Source organism: Nicotiana tomentosiformis, chromosome 11 (genome assembly GCF_000390325.3).
Source record: "Nicotiana tomentosiformis chromosome 11, ASM39032v3, whole genome shotgun sequence".
In the NCBI taxonomy this organism is placed as follows: domain Eukaryota; kingdom Viridiplantae; phylum Streptophyta; class Magnoliopsida; order Solanales; family Solanaceae; genus Nicotiana; species Nicotiana tomentosiformis.
The window spans coordinates 94084527-94102126 of record NC_090822.1 but is presented as its reverse complement, the minus strand read 5'-3'; the positions used below and the strand labels follow the sequence as shown (position 1 = coordinate 94102126).

Sequence of the window (17600 nt, the reverse complement as noted above, 5' to 3'; positions counted from 1 at the left end):
TGTAATTTTAGCTAACCTAAATTGAACTTTTATTGCTCTTGACACCTAACCTTTCCAACATTCTTCATCTAGAATCCTCCAGAGGTAAGTCCTCCAACTTTCTCTCACCTTTACTTTGTCCAATCGTCTTTCATCTTTTCTTCTATTTGTTTTTTAATTATTTCACTGTGGTATCTTAATGGTTAACATCTTCTTATCCATAGTTGAAAACAAAGGTGAATTGGTGAGGTATCTACCAATTTTTTATGTTTACTTGTAATTTTAATTCTTTTCAGTTCATTACATTCTTTATGCTTAGACTGATGCAAAGGGACTTGTTCAAGCATTTTGGACTAACTTTTCTTATTAAGCAAATAAATAGAAGATCGAAGTTTGACTAAATGTGGTGAAATCGATGACAATTTGTGCTCTTGATATTGGTGATTTAATGAATTAAGAAGGAATCAGGCTTCGAATGCAACTGTGTTTCACAATAATGATAAAGTTGTGTGCTAATGCTTTCTACATACTTGTGACGATCAAAGAAAACGCTCAGCTTCGTTCTTACGGGATGGAGCACTTTTGGAGCTTTCAAAGTGCTGAATTAAAATATTAAGGTATAACCCTTCACTTGTTGTTTTTTGAAGTTTTTTATTTCTTTTATTTATTTATTTATTATATTAGTAAGATAAAGGTCGATTCTCTACTAATATTGAGGTGTAGTTCTTTTGAAACTTTGATTTCTTTTGAGGTGTAAAACCGATGAAGATTTTGATGATCGTTGATTGAAATTTTTAATATATAATTCTTTATTTATTATATTAGTAAGATAAAGGTTGATTCTCTACTAATATTGAGGTGTAGTTCTTTTGAAACTTTGGTTTCTTTTGAGGTGTAAAATCGGTGAAGATTTTGATGATCGCTGATTGAAAATTTTTGTTTACATTGCCCGACTGCTTTGCGCATTGATTTCTCACCTATATTCTTATAGTCATGTTCTTCCCCACACCAAATTTTGTCTTTTCTGTTGTTTCTCTTTTAATTCTTCTTCCTAAACTCCTCTTGAATGAGGTTTGAAGTTGATCCATTGATCCGAAATGACAACTTTTTAATTTTATTTCCTTTATTTTGGTATTTCTATTATTAAAATATTATCAGGAGTTGCATATATAATGTGCTTAATTCGTTGTTGTAATCGATGTGGAGTATATGATTTTAAGATCATATAGGTGATAAATTGATAATTAATTTGTTTTTGAACTATTTTATAGTTTACTCGAAAATAATTAATAATAAAAGGTATTTTCAGCTTGCACCTTTAATGTATTAACATAACTCTTGTTGATTAAGGCAACATGAAGAGACTATGTAGAAGGTTGTGAGCTTATAAAATACTCATGATATGATTTTTTTAAACTAGATATAGTTGTCCGGTCACAACACGAGCTACATCAGGAATGCCTTTAAAGAAGGATTCTATTATGTCGTGTCCGCATTCATATTGCATATGCTTAAAATTCTTTACTACTATCTTACTAGAAAAGAACCTGTTGCCTCAAGCAAATCTACATGAATAGAATTAACCTCTTAATTTCGAGCAACTATTTTATAATAAAATTTGTTTAATTCATTTCAGATGTAACTGAAAGAACAAATATTGACATACTTTACTTTTCCGTTATTTTCTTTGGCACGTAAAATAATTTTAATTCGCAGTCCGAATCACAAAAAAAAGGATAACTTACCAGTAAAAATATATAGAGTAGTTACCGACAGTTAAGTGGAGAATGTTAAGTTGATAGAAATTAAAAACTTCCTAATCGAGCCAAGTGAGGGCTCACGGAGAGTACTGAACATTAAGAAGAATTTTTTACTAACTTATTAATTTTTATTTTTTTGTTTTTTATGATTGATAATTTTTACCTTAATATGTAAGTTATACTTCAAATGAGAAAATAATAAGCTTTTCAGCGAGAATTTTGAAGATTTGTTTGTAAGGTCAGGGGAAGGAGGAATTTTAGATGTTCTTAGAAATCATGGACCTTCTGAGTGCCTCATTATGTTTCTAAGTTGATTTTGGTAAATGGTACATGTTGATAATTGTGAAGATCAATCTTCTATTTGTCACATTCAGTGCTATGACATATTCATTAGTTTTATCCGTATTTATTTTTATAATTATGACCAATATATATCCCTTTCCTTTTGTTTATTTATCATTTGGATATGTCGATTCCTTTCAAAGGTTAGTCATGATAAATTACATCTACTGAGTATTCTATTCGTGGTTTATTTGTAGGTTGTGTTTGAGATTCACTTCAAAAATCGGTGGCTCGACTTAGTTGATCAAGTGAGTTTAGAGTGATATAAGAGACACAATGTGATATTTTTTATTAGTTAAGTGATTTGTTTGCAAAAGCTTGTTCCTCTTGTGGAAAGTGAATAGTATGACTTTTCACATTTTTGCTTTTGCACAAATAGAACAAGTTGTATCAAGATGGTATGAATGGTAATAATATCATTATCAAGTATATGTATCAGTAAAACAGATGTACTTTTCTAGAACCATAGTCATCTTGCTAATTCAGCAGACGACATATTTTTAGTTTTGTCAGTGTGAATTCTTGCTGACCAATTTTCCGTTTTTGATAGAAGGTGTCGTCTTTGGTACTACTATTATTTTACACGATCGAGGAACTTCCATAACGTTGGCGTGATTCGATTTGAGCAACAGATTTTGACGTGATACATCTTCGTAATGAAAATAGAGTGGAAACATGAGTTGATCCGTAATGAGTATTAGATTGAAGTTCTCTTAAAGAAGACCGCCAACTCCTATCCCCAAGATAGAAAGCGCCCGGTCCTCTTCTCCTGTGTCGAAGTGTAGTGTAGTGTGGTGATGCTTTGCCTCACAAAAAGAGTGGGAGATAAAAAGGAAGAATTTAGAATCTAAAAATCAAAAGAGATTTTTTTACATATTCTTTATCATTTGTTTCTCATTTAGTCAGCTCGCCAGATAAATGTACATTTTATCCCATATTATTGCCGTATTCAATATCATCCATCAAAATATCTTTACCGAGAGCATGAAAACTAATTGCATAAATTTCTGTTCTTTAGGTTTATAGTTTGAGGCAAACTTAGAATATAGTATTGACTTTTATGTTGGGTCCGGGCTTTGCACGGGCATACCTATCTAGTCATGTTAATAAATGTGAATTCATGCACAAAATATAGACAGTAGGTGGAAGGAAAATAAAACATTTTCTTTGAAAGCGATTGCAAAAGTCAAAAACATTTGCATGATATAGAAGAGCCATTTTAGAGAACCTTCCATCGGAGAAAGGGCAACTAACACCGGTAACTATATAAGCTTTCTTAAAGAGTTAAAAAGTAGTACTAGTTAGATTTTCAAAGAGAAAATGATCAAAATAGTCCTTAATGTATTGGGATTAGTTTATTTTGGTCCCTGTTATATGCACCCTAATAAATATCGTCCTTAATATATAGAAAAAGTGTATCATTTTGATCTTTACCCCTAAAAGCTAACAGATATGTTAAAAGTGTTGTTAAGTTTAACCTTTCAAAACAAAACAAAACAAAAAAAAAACAACCCAGTCTCATCTCTATGATGAGCTACGACAATGGAGTTCCGCGAAATTAGTGAAAAAAGAGCCATCAATAGATAGACCTTCAGTAAGCGACAAAATCGAAAGGAGAAGAAACCTTGTTTCATAGATTTGGAAGCCTATTAAAGAAGACAATGACTAAAGCACTATCCTGATATATATATAAAAAGATAACAAAATATATTATATATATAAAGATAACAAAATGATTCCATTTGTTTCTTGCTCGTCTTGTCCCTATTTTTTTTTTGTTAGCAAATAAATGAAGAATTGAAGCTCCCACCATTTTAGTAAATCAACAGAGAATTAGAGATCCAACCATCTTGAAATAAGTCCACACGCCTTATATTTTGTTTGAGCTAAATGATATTTCTGTAAAGATTCTTAGAAATTTTTGGGAATTAAAGAATATTTCTGCAGAACAAAGATGTTTCTTCTAATTATTGTTTTTCTTTAAAATTATGAATAAGTATTTTGAAAATATGCAACAAAAAAAATTGTTTGGAAAAAAAACTTAACAAGTACTCTACAACTTTTTCTGAATCTTTTCAAAAGACTTCAGACCTCACATTCACCCGTTTGTTTGAAAATTTTCAAAAAAAGAGTTTGTAAAATTTTGCGTTTGTTTGAGTTTTTTTTTTGCAAATGATTAATTTTATTTCAATATTTTGTTTTTCCTAGAAATGTTTGAGTTGGTTATTAAATTTTTTAACTTTTGCTAAACAAACAAGAGTCATTTGCTTGAACTTCTTGATACCCAGATCTGCTGCGGTCTAATTTGATCTTATCCAAAAAATATAGCCCGTAAATTTCTTCCCCAAAACTTAGCTGAGATTTGGAGCTTTCCCTAACAGTCAAAGGGAGGGGTTTGGTTTCATGTTGCTCTGACAGAAATGAGGCTAGCTTTCCTCTTCTTTTTTTTAAAGGATTAAATTTAACAGAACTTTTAACAAATCTGTTAGCTTTTAGGGTTAAAAACCAAAATGATACATTTTTTCTATACATTAAGGACCATATACATTAGGGTGCATATATCAAGGACCAAAATAATGAAGAGGAATAATTGATTAGACATTAATGACCCATTTTGATCATTTTCTCGATTTTCAAATCCAACAGAGGTTGAATAACAGCAGTACTGGAGTCCATTTACTTGCACTACTTATCAAGGACAAGTATTATAAAAATTCAGTTAATTTTTGTATCTACATTGAAAAAGCCAATAGAATTGAATTGGTTTCTCAAGCACACCAACAGACTATTGACTGCTCTACAGATACTGAAAGCTTTTAATTAACAATCAATTTCGTCTAATGTGCATGACACTTTTACTAATGTGTTCTCTGAAGGACAAATGCAAACCTCCTCTCCTCAAAGGAATACTCAATCTCCTCCTCCACAGGAATCCTTTCAGCTAGCTTCGAATTGTAAGGTAGAACAACAGCTGGACCTGGTGTTGCTGTCTGCATCGGAACAGACACAGTTGAAGGAGTAGAAGGCACAGGAATTGGCATTGCTCTAGCAGGAGTTCTGTTCTCTTCTTCAACAGTAGAAATTGTCTTTACAGGAGTGGAGAACGGTGTAGTATGGTTACTTAGCAGGGTTTTCATTACCGTCTCATTCTGTTTTCTGTTCACATCTCCCAATATATTTGTTGCATTGGTATTCGAAGAATCTGTGGTAGAAATGGGTGAGAACGGCTTCCGCATCATTGATGTCTCTACTTCTGAACCATTTAATGCACTGATGGGGTGCTTTTTTGAAGGATGTTCATCAATACCCAAACCTCCTCTCCTCCCTAAGCAAAGAAGCATAACTAAATTAAGTTGAGAAAGGGGCAGTACACCTAGAATTCTTTAATATGATATCAGAAGAAAGAAACCACTGCATCTTGAATTCTTTAATATGATATAAGAAAGCTAGTTAAAATTCACAGTCAGTGTTTGGTTACCTGCTGATCTTTCTGCAAATCCATCATCCTTAGAATGATTAAATTGGTCGAGCTGATGAAAGAGCTCGGACTTCTTTGCTTGACGTGTGTTTGGGGTAGCTTTAGTGGAATGAGGGAGTTCGGTTTTACAAGTTTGCTGCATTGTTCCTCCAAGCGAAAGCCTTTTATTGCTTGGAGTACCACCACATGACAACTTAGGACCTTTTTTAGCACTTTGGTTCTTCATAGGGCTCGGTTTAGAGCCATAACGAGCCTCTTGTTCTGCCATCAACTGTCCCTGAAGTTTCTTCTGGTCCTGATATAAGATGAATCGGGTGCAGGTTATAGCTTTCTATGATAGCATACATTTAAAGTCAACATAAATCCAGTTGAGAGTTCATACCCTCTGCCTCTTACGTTCCAGCTCCTTTTCTTCCCGCAAGATGGTATACTCTTCAAGCATAGCGAGAACACGAATCTAACAAAAAGAAACAAACCATTTAGGAGATCTACATGTATGGAACCTTAGACCTGAATGTTATCATATCTTAAAGTTCAAGGTGGGGAATGCATACACCATCATAAGTGAATAAAGTGCCTCTCTCATTCTCCCATGCTTTTGTTTTTGATGCCAATGCCTCCACCATTGCTGTTGAACAACATTTTAATTGATTTGAAGGTTATTAACATTATCGACAAAGAGAAGGTCATCTTTCACCACTGAGATGTCGTCATCTAACTTTTATATGAAACAAATAAGCATTAGCAAGAATAAGGTATATGAGAAAAACCTGGAAGCTTATTAACCAAAGCACGAGCTTTCTCAGCACGCTTCAGAGTAAGGTGGGTGCCTCGTCCAGCATTGTAACGATTTTCATCCTAGACAAGAAATCAAGATAATGAATAAGCATTTTAGACATACTTCATGAAACATGTCAATGCTAGATGAAAGCAAACCAACCCTGTTATACTCCTCAAGCCAACACTCCTCCTCACATGCAACAATCCATTTCTCGACTTTGTCTAGAATGTCTTTTCTGCTAAAAGCTTCCTCTTTAGCTTGAGCTATTTGGAGCTCAATTTGCTCAAGGACAGAAGCAGCATTGACAGCTCCTTTTCAGAGATATGAACAAAGAAGAGCATAAAAATTAATTTCATAACAAAGACATAGTAATCAATTGGGTTTCTGTTTTCTACTTGAGTACAACTTAAATACCAGATTCAATAGCCTCAATAGCTATACTCATTGCACTGTCTGAATCAGCAACGATATGTGTTTTTCTGTAGATCTCCTCTAGTTCTGACCTCTTCTTCAAAACAAGCTCCTTCATTTTGCTTGCTTTCAGTTCTTCCAAACGGGACACTTCTCCCTCAACCTTGATAGTTAAGGGGACATTACTATAAGTCCCGAAGTACAATTTCAAAGTCAAGCAGAAGAAGCACCAGCAACAACGGAAAACTAATAGTTACAATAATCTCAAAGATTCTATAACTTACATGAGCAATGAATTCAACAGACAACATGTCAGGCTCTGTTATCTCATGTTCTTTGGCAGCTATCTTACGAGTGACATTCTGAAATATATTTTGCTCTTCAATGGGTGTATCCATCAAATTCCATAGTTCCAACATGGATGTAGTAAGATCTTGTAGCTGCAAAAACCAGAAGGTCATCAATGTCTACAGAGTGTAACAAAAATGATAGGTAACACTAGAATAATTTACTCATCTGCATACCCGCTGCATCCTTTGTAACTTAACTTCTTGTAGTCTTTGTATTGCAACTGCTAAATTGTGTATGGTATCATTACTAATGTTCTTAATTTCTTCTGATTCCCCTAGACTGGGATCCACCTCACTGATAGTATGTTTGAAATCCATGCCAAGAACCGAGCATAGTGAGTTCAAAGTACCTAGGTGATCCAGAACCTGCTTCAAGCGTTCACTCTGCCAAAAAAGAATAATAGTTTAAATCAAAGGACAGGGACGGAGAACATTGGCCTTGGCGCTGTAGAGAAACTGCTAACCTTTTCTTTTTGAAGTGCATGCAGTTCTGTATGCAATTCTTCGAGCTTTCGTAATGATAAATCACTTTCATCCACTACCATGCTTGTAGAAGTAAACCTAAAGATTTCATTCTTAATCTTCTGTATCTGCTCCGTAACTTCAATGATTTGATTCTTTCTGTCAGATTTCCTCTTCCGCATCTCCTCCAGTGCTGGAACAATGGCTCTAAGTTCTGCCTTCAAACCTCCTTTGTTCTGATCAGACTGAATACAAGAGATTCATTATAAAATTTCCATAACTGATCTTGTGAAAGGAGAAAAAAAAACATGTAAACCTTACTCTAAATCAATATATAGGGTATCCATTTACAATATTTTTTCCATAGAATATAAAGAAGAGCCTGGAGGCTGCTTCATCTTAACATTGTTGCAAGAATTAAACGAACCAGCACTAGCTTGGTACAATTTAATATGGTATTTACAGATAAAGCAACTGCGATATGGGCATTTCATACAAGCAGCCCACATATTGAAACTGTAAAGGTAATTAATTGGCTATGTCATTCCTAACCTGCTTAATGTGCACGGGGCGCTCCCCCATAGCAGAACAGATAGCAGCAAGCTCTGCTTCTGAATCAGCAATAGCCTGCCTTAACTGAGCCCTGCTCCTGTTCGCTTGATCCACTTTTCTTCTGTACACTTCCAAGCATTCTCGTTCAATCTCAAATAGCATTTTGTCCCTCTCGGTATCACACTCCCCAACTTCATCCCATATAATCTTCAACAAAAAAAGAAGAAAGGAAAAAAGAGCATATTGAATATGTAGGATGCCTTCCATCATGAAATCAAGAAGATAAATACATAAAACATAAATAATTATGAACATGTTATAGGCAATATATTCATAAAAGTTACTACCTGCAGTTCATGCAGCAACAACCCACATGTTGTTTCCGTTTGCATAAGCGGGTCATTTTGAGGAGTTGACATCTCGGAGATATTTCCACTGCCAATTAAGAATGATTTTTACAAGATTATATTCGAAAAAATATTGTATAATAATAAATCAGAGATAGCAATTTCACCAGTCATCAACTGTAACATTGGTCATAAACTGTAACAATTAGTCTGATAAATAAGTGATCAAGAAAGTAACACAATTTTTAATGTCCTTCTGACGTCTATTCTTAAAAATGAGCATGCCTAGTCCCTCACAGTTTTTCACCTAAGATACAATATCCGCAGATTTAACTTTGCTAAATAAAGAATCCTCTTAAGACACCTTCAATTCTCATACCCACAATTAACAGTTCAAATTCTAAGCTATAATCAACTCTATAATCTCATAATCTGTAGAATTCTTAAGTCCTAGGAATTAGGATACAAATATCTTCTTTTTTATTTTATTTTATTTTATGGTACCTGCTATCTTCAACCAACACAGGTACCGAGTAACTCTGTCCAAAGCTTATGCAAATGGGAAGAAATTACCAAATGTTTTTCCTCCATCGGAGATATAAAACCAAGGCCTCATGGTTCACCCACTTTGTTGATTACTAGGTTACACCCTTGGGTGATGCTAGGATATCAAATATCTATTTTGCTAACTTATTAAACCTTAATTAAGTTCTAACTTGAACAAACTGGATTAGATTAAAAGGGGAATTGTAGGTGATTTCAAATGCTTAGATTTGAGATTGTCAAAATTTCAAACTAGCCGTGCGGATAATCAGAATGATATTTCAAAAGACTTGAAATTTACGAATTTCATCCCAAGTGCTGACAGCTCGTTGAAAATAATAGCATTACAATTTTTTGTCCGTTTCTTAAGTGAAAATGCATATTAGTAGGCCATTAACACATCGTAACAAATAAAAAATGCGCATAAACTGCTGCTCAATTGAAAACGATTGAAGAACGAAATTTAGAAAGAGGAAAACATACGACTGTGTATTTGGGCGGAGAAGGGAGATTGCGAGGAGTTGGCACTGCAGCAGCGAGAGATGGAGAGGAAGAAGAGAGGTCAGCTTGTCCCAGCAAATAATTTGAAATTTGAAATATGGGGGTTTCCTGATTTGGCGTCCATTATATTAAAATTGAAATAAATAACAACGGATATTGTGGATCTGGGCTTGTATCAGAAATCCACAGGTCTAAAATGCTTCCCATGCTATAGTCCTTGGAGCTGGGCCGACCCGAGCCCAATTGAATTTTTACACAACTGAGCAGCCTCGTGTGTCCAAGACCTTTTGTTACATTTTATAGCGAAACACTTGACATTTAGATATTATTTAACTATTATAAATAATAAATAATTAAAAACTTCAATTCTTTTTATGTTATAAGAGATAATAATGATGATGAATGTTGTTGTAAAAGGTAAAATACTGTTTGTTATTAACATAAAATTGTTTTCAAAGAAATTTGCTTGTTATTTTGAAATATTGTTATAGAGGTTGGTTGTTACACAGAAGTCCGACTATATAATCAAGTTGCAATCAAGTTGAGCTTGAACCAGTTCTTTTTTCTTTTCAAAAGTGAAACTAGCTCGAATTGAAAAATTAGGAAATAAAGTAAAATATCAAGAAATTAAGATTTATATGCTAAAGATAAAGTAATACGAAAACGGGAGGGTCTAAAAGATGTCTTGATGGACATAAGAGCTAAGTGTGATGACCCGCCATGTCGTCATGTCATATAGGCGACATTTGACATATATTAATACCATGTGGAAGCTTGCATAGGAGGAAGGCTAGCAATTGTGAGAAGATTCTAGAGAAGTATGGATATTTCCTTTGGAAGACTCTAGATCCCTATGGATTTGTTAGAAAAGTTCTTGGAATCTTCTAGGCTTGTAGAGAATTCTAGAGAAAGCCCTTTATCTTGTAAATATTAAGGACTTGTAATAATTAATATTTACACACTAGCCCCTAAAAGACTAGTATATAAAGGGGGTCATTCATTTGTAATTCATAAGAGCTTTGTCTAGAATTCTCTACAAGCCTAGAAGATTTCAAGGACTTTCCTAGCAAATCCATAGGGATCTAGGGTCTTCTAAAGGAAATGTCCAAACTTCTCTAGAATCTTCTCACAAATGCTAGCTTTCCTCATATGCAAGCTTCCACACGGCATTAATATATGCCAGATGGCACCTATATGGCATGATGACATAGCGGGTCATCACACTCTCTCCCGCCTATGTCACATCCTTAGACTTTAACTAAGTACACGTGCGATACTTGACAACCCGCTCACGATCTTGCACAACTTGCTCACGTTCTTACTATGCCAAGTCAGTCTTACTACACTAAAGATCGCTAAGGGAATGTTAGAACACATGCGCATTGCTAGAAGGAAGATTTGTAGGGAACCATGGTTGGTATTATCAAGGGCGTGGTACTTGCAAAAGGGACAAATGTGAAGGTCCATAAGCAAAAGGAGTATGGCGGTGAACGGAATGCACGCGAGGTGGACGACATAGTCATCTACAGCAACCCCTTGGAGGAGCACATAGAGAACTTAAGGAAGGTTTTTCAAGTCTTGCGGGAGAACGAGCTATACATCAAGAGGGAGAAATGCGAGTTTGCACAATCAAAGGTGCACTTCTTAGGCCATGTTATTAGCAATGGCGAGCTACGCATGGACGAGACTAAGGTACGTGCTATCCAGGAGTGGGAGGCACCTATAAATATAACTGAGTTGAGATCCTTCCTTGGCCTTGTTAACTACTATCGTCGGTTTATTAGTGGCTAGTCAGCAAAGGCCGTACCATTGACTGAGTTGCTAAAGAAGAACAAGCCATGGGTTTGGACGGAGCATTGTCAAAAGGCATTTGAAGGCCTTAAGGCAGCTGTAACAGAGGAGCCAGTCTTGGCGTTACCTGACTTTGCCAATACATTTAAGGTGCACACAGATGCCTCAGACTTTGCCAATTGGGGAGTCCTAATGCAGAATAAGCATCCCATAGTGTTTGAGAGCCGAAAGTTAAATGAGACAGAGTGGTGTTACACGATGCAAGAGAAGGAGATTACTGTCATTGTGCATTGCCTTCATACACGGTGACATTATTTGCTCGGGTCGAGGTTCGTAGTCAAGACTGATAATGTGGCTACCAGCTAATTTCAGACGTAGAAGAAGCTCACACCAAAACAGGCCAGGTGGCAGGATTTCTTGGCCGAGTTTGATTATGTGGTGTAGTATAAGCTGGGCAAAGGTAACGCCGTAGCCGATCCCTTGAGTCGAAAAACCGATCTTGCTTCCATCACTTCAGCAAGTTGGGACATTTGTGAGGCTATAAAAAAGGCATACAGCATGATCCAGCATCCAAACAGGCTATCGATTTAGCCGACCAGGGCAAGATGAGATGTTTTTGGGTAGAAGACGATCTATTGCTTACCACGAGTCGGCGGGTCTACGTACCTGAGTTTGGAAACATTAGACGGCGGATCATAAGGGAGAGTCATGACACAATGTGGGATGGTCATCCAGGCCAACGTTGCATTAGGGCCTTGGTTGAGTTAGTCTACTATTGGCCATGCATGCAAGATGACATAGAATGTTATGTGCAGACTTGTCTTGTGTGTCAATGGGACAAGGTTGAGCAACAACCTGGAGGACTTTTGAAGCTACTACCAGTTGCAGAGCGTCCATGGGAGAGCATGACTATGGACTTTATCACTTGCCTACCAAAGTTCGGTGGTTATGGTACTATTATGGTGGTCATGGATAGATTTTCCAAATATGCTACCTTCATGCTCGCCTCACCAGGTTGCACTGCCAAGGAAGCCGCTAAGCTATTCTTTTAGAATATGGTGTAGTATTGGGGCTTACCAAGGCATATTATCAGTGATCGGGATCCCCATTTTATTGGAAACTTTTGGAGAGAGTTATTCGACATACTTGGCATGGAACTACACTTTTACACTAGTTTCCACCCACAGACAGATGGACAAATGGAATGGGTCAATGCCTTACTATAATGCTACTTGAGGAATTATGTAAGCACGCATCAGAAAGATTGGGCAAGGTTCCTAGACATCGCCCAATTCTCTTATAACTTGTAGTGGAGTGAGTCCACGGGGCGGACACCATTTGAGCTAGCCACAGGCCAACAGCCATAAAGCCCATATTCATTACCAGTCGTATTCGAGGGAAAAAGTTTGGGGGCTTATCATATGGCCAAAGGATGGGAGGAGCAGCTTGACACTGCTAAGTCCTACTTGGATAAGGCAACTAAGAAGATGAAGTTTGCGGATGGTAAGCGGCGTCCCATGGACTATAGAGTTGGGGATATGTTCATGGTAAAGTTTAAACCAAGACAATTCAAAGCACTACGGAGCATGCATCAGAATATGATTCGCAAGTATGGGGGGCCATTTAAGATCATCGCCAAGGTAGGCAAGATCTCATACAAGCTTGACATGTCATCATATCTTAAGATCTACCTTGACTTCCATGCCAGCATGCTTAAGCCATATCATGAAGACAAGTATAATCTGAGTAGGGGCCAATCAAGTTGAGCACCTATTACTATCACCGCCTCGCATGATCGGGAGATTGAGGCTATCATGGATTACCAGGCCAGGCAAAAACAAGGTCAAAAAGCCACTGCTATGTTCCTCGACCATTAGAAGGGGAGATCACCGGAGGAGGCCACATGGGAACGATATGAAGACTTATGGCAATTCAAAGATAAGAACCAAAAGTTTATGCAGCAATATTGCGTCGCGGTCGTCGCAACATTAAGTGGGGGAGAATGTGATGACCTGCCATGTTATCATGCCACATAAGCACCATTTGGCATATATTAATGCCATGTGGGGGCTTACATTAGAGGAAGGCTAGTGTCTGTGAGAAGATTCTAGATAAGTATGGACATTTCCTTTGGAAGACCCTAGATCCCTATGGATTTGCTAGAAAAGTCCTTGGAATCTTCTAGGCTTGTAGAGAATTCTAGATAAAGCCCTTATCTTGTAAATATTAAGGACTTATGTAACAATTAATATTTACATACTAGCCCCTAGGAGACTAGTATATAATGGGGGCCATTCATTTGTAATTCATCAAGCAAAGCAATGAAGTTCTATGTAATACAAAAGTTGTCACACCCTAAACCTGAAGAGGCATGGCCGACACCCGGTGCCATACTCGGTACGAGCATACCACTCTATAACTGTGAAATCTAGAGGGGTAACCCTCAACTTAGGCCAATGAGGCCATATTCTAAGTCATCTGAAAATAATGTCTCTCTCATCTGAGGGATAAGCATACCAAAAGGCTGATATATATGACTGTGCAGGCCGACGAAGCTGCCATGAACATTTACGGATATACAAAATATACAGGACTCGTCTACAAGCCTCTGGAGATGATTATATTATGGTCGGGACAGGGCCTCTACCTACCCATCAAACTTGTATAAAAAATGGACTCCAAGGTCTAGACCTGGTAACTCCGAGGGAGTGGATCTTACAAACCAAGCTGATGTTTGACTCTGTCTGCTGGGAAGGTCTATCCAAATGTCTATCAGGACCTGCAGGTATGAAATGCAGCGTCCCCCGCATAAGGGGCATCAATACAAAATAATGTACCGAGTATGTAAGACAATAGAATAACTGAAAGCTGAGACTGAACTGATAATATAATAACTAAAAGTAACTGGGAGTCAAAGATAATCTAAAGATATGCTTACATGCTGATATTGACTCAACTTTCTCGATATAGTAAATAAAATAGTTGTTCGGCTCTATAAGGCTCGATACGTATAACTGCTCTGCCATAGTAGGTTCGCTCATAGGCACTCGGCCATACTAGTCTCTGTATCTCGGCCATTCTGGGCTCGCTCATAGGCGCTCAGCCACAGTAGGCTCGGTATATAACTTACCATCTGATCAGAGGTTGCCCAATAGGGGCCTGCCCACCGATTATAGCTCGATGGTGGTAAAAATACTGTAATACTGCGCAATAGGGGCATGTCCACTTATTATAGCTCGATGGTGGTAAAAATATTATAATATTGTATATATATAGACTCTGTGCTCTCTTGACTAGAAGAAGACAATACTTAACTGAATATAAAGTCTCGATAAGGGAGAATATGATAACTTATGAGACTAGGATAATGTACATATATTCAGACTTCTCTTTATGTCTCGTTATCAAACACATGTAGTTACGAGATCATGCCAAAATGAAGAAAATATTTAGCCTTAACATACCTTAACCCCGTTTACTTCTTAATACCTTCCGAGCAACTCTTCAAACAACTCAACTCAATTTACCATAGCATAAGGAGATTCAAAATCAGTGCTGAGTAAAGGCTAAGTTCGTTACTCAAGCTATTAGCTCGTTGACGTAAATTCGGCAGCATCTCCCCAGTAACAAGGGCCTACTCCAATACCATATACCAACAACAACAACTAGAGAAATCCAGCAACATATAAATATCAATAACAAGACACCGTATAACAACAACAAGTCACCACTACTTCATGACGAGCGGCAAGCTCCTATTGGAATCCGTATAACCCATATCACCCTTATAGACTTCTTACTTTAATTTAACAGTATCATTAACATGATAACGAAGTCACTCATCAATGATGACCTTAGGCACATGCTTAACACAATACACATACCTCCTACAGTAGCTTCAAGTCGAAATCCAAGTTATATTTAGCTTACAACATGCCTCAATGGCAATACCACACCATAGAAGTGACTTAAGCTAATCTTCACTTCCAATCTAAAGTTTCATATATTTCTTTCACCAATTCACTTGATAAATATATAGACATGCATAAAAAAAATAAAACATATCATAATTATGTTATTTTACTGATTTTCCAGCCATAACAACATATATATATATATAGCCTTAAAAAAACCCAACAAAAGATAACAACATCTCTTCCCCTTTCAAGTGTTATCTTGTAATCTTTCACTCCAACACCACAACCAATATGTAATTAACCTTAAACACCATCAAAAGGATGTTAAACATATCTTAGGCAGTAGATATATTCGAACCCTAAGCTTAAATTAGCTCACCATCATCCTTATTCACATCACAATACCATAGAGGGGTTATTCTTCACCTTTGGCTAACTTTGATGTTGGATTATGGTGTATTTTTTTGGAATTTGTTTGGAGCCTTGGGGGAATTGTTTGGGAGAGTTTGGAGAGTGTGAGGATGGAAGGAGGTCAAAAAATGAGCAAATGTCATCCAAAAAACGAGATAAAAACAAGTGAAGGTCGGCCACCGACCAAGTGGGTCCCATAGAGGCTTCCAGCGCAGTCTCGCAAAAACGTGAATATCTCTCTACACTGATATTGTATTGACAAATGATTTAATGCGTTAGAAACTAGACTCGTAGATCTTCAATTTTGTAGATAGATCATCCCGTAGTTCCAAGTACACTGGGAGAAATGCTCAGCTACATTTGACCTAATATTCAGCATATTTATGAATGTAACTTGTGATGATCTTAGCCAACTTTTGTTCCACAACTCGCTTGACTTCAAAATATAACACACGACTATCATAAGAATAAAATAAATCATAATATAACCTCTTTATCATTTTGAGCACCCTAGTCTCACCCCAAATGTATATGTTATAACATTCCCAACTTGTTGACTTTCGATGAAACCTATTTTCTTCAATTTGTTTAGCTTCTAAGCCTTCCAACCCTATTGGTACTTGCAGTTTATGATCTTAAATATTTGTAACCTCCAAGTTAACATGATTAACTTACTTTATGTACTTTCAAAGATGATCTCATTTCTGAGCTTATATCAATTGACTTACGACGTACTTTCACGTACGAAAATATGGGGTGTAACAAAAGCTTCCTTTGGCAATGCTCCTATGTTCTAACATTGCCTTAACGATCTTTAGTGTAGTAAAGCTGACTTGACATAGCAAAAACGTGAGCAAATTATGAAAGATCGTGAGCGAGTTGTTAAGTGTCACTCATGTACTTAGTTAAAGACTAAAAGACGTGACATAAGGCCCTATATTCGTGACTCTGCAAATTACTCCCTCTAGTCGGTTTCATCTGTACTTTAGCCAAAAAAGTTGGTCCAAACTATTTGTCGTAACTACCAAACCATTAGTTACTAATTTGAGTTGAGATAAAGGTAATTTAGTCAAGTATCTCTTATGTTAATGTTATTAAATAATTTTTTAATCAGTATACCAAGATCCTGATCATTTGGTAGCATGTATTAGGAAAAATAATATTCCATATATTAACTTTGGTATTATTAATCCCTTGTTTGGTAGTGTTTTTCAACCTATGAAGTTATTAGTTATATACCCTATTAAGTATTATTCTTACACATAGCAAACCATGGCGTTACAAATACGATAATTTGTTTAACACGGATAAGCATGTATGAAGATAGAACTGTTATTTCAAAGCCTTTTCCAAATCCTTTGTAAAGAATGTGAAGGGTATTTTTGTAAATAAATATTAAAAAAACTATGTAATGCATGTTATTTTTAATACACCAAACCAAACAATCGATAAGAAATAATCTCAGCATCACTAGTCCCGACATTACTAATCCAGGATGAAGTTAAGTATTTCAAAGTGGATACAATGAAAGCAATATTTCCAGGTTTGCCCCAACGCTCTTCATGAATCAAAACTTTGCCAAATCGACAATATGTATAACCTTTGTAATTTGCATATATAAATATATATTTAACATAGTTATTAGTTGAAAAAATATATATTCATAATTCACTTTAGTATTTCAATTATGCCCGCTTAACTTCTAGTTTGGCGTCCAGCCGAGGTTGGTCTTTTCTCAATATGGTTAGCTTAGTAGCTTTTAGCTTGATTAAAGTGGCAATATAGATAGCATACCATAGTTGGAAAATCACATATTCTAAAAGGCTAGAATTATACAAAGAAGCGGCGCAAAACTTATTAGTTTGGCCAACCATTCAACTAAGAAATATAACTAGTCATATTCTTGGGTTAGAGATATTCCACATGAGAGGTTTCAGTACTTGAAAGTTTAAATCCTTCAAACCCTCATTTTCTC

At 36.3% G+C, this 17600-nt stretch overlaps 1 protein-coding gene and 1 long non-coding RNA gene across 2 annotated transcripts; one reads left to right on the top strand and one right to left on the bottom strand.

Moving 5' to 3' along the window:
• Positions 1-92: 92 nt before the first annotated feature.
• On the top strand, positions 93-2507 carry LOC117281451 (uncharacterized). Its single transcript, XR_004512076.2, has 2 exons — positions 93-596; positions 2279-2507. It is a non-coding gene; the product is annotated as an uncharacterized lncRNA (long non-coding RNA).
• A 2172-nt stretch (positions 2508-4679) lies between these two features.
• Positions 4680-9632, bottom strand: LOC104116140 (65-kDa microtubule-associated protein 3). The gene is made up of 13 exons (XM_009626939.4): positions 9489-9632; positions 8463-8550; positions 8116-8322; positions 7566-7808; positions 7276-7485; positions 7036-7191; positions 6755-6914; positions 6500-6651; positions 6330-6417; positions 6114-6187; positions 5942-6016; positions 5560-5854; positions 4680-5406 (listed from the first exon to the last, which is right to left on the bottom strand). Exons 2-13 carry the CDS (start codon positions 8532-8534, stop codon positions 4940-4942), a joined length of 2199 nt encoding a protein of 732 aa, XP_009625234.1. The 5' UTR covers positions 8535-8550; positions 9489-9632; the 3' UTR covers positions 4680-4939.
• Positions 9633-17600: the final 7968 nt, after the last annotated feature.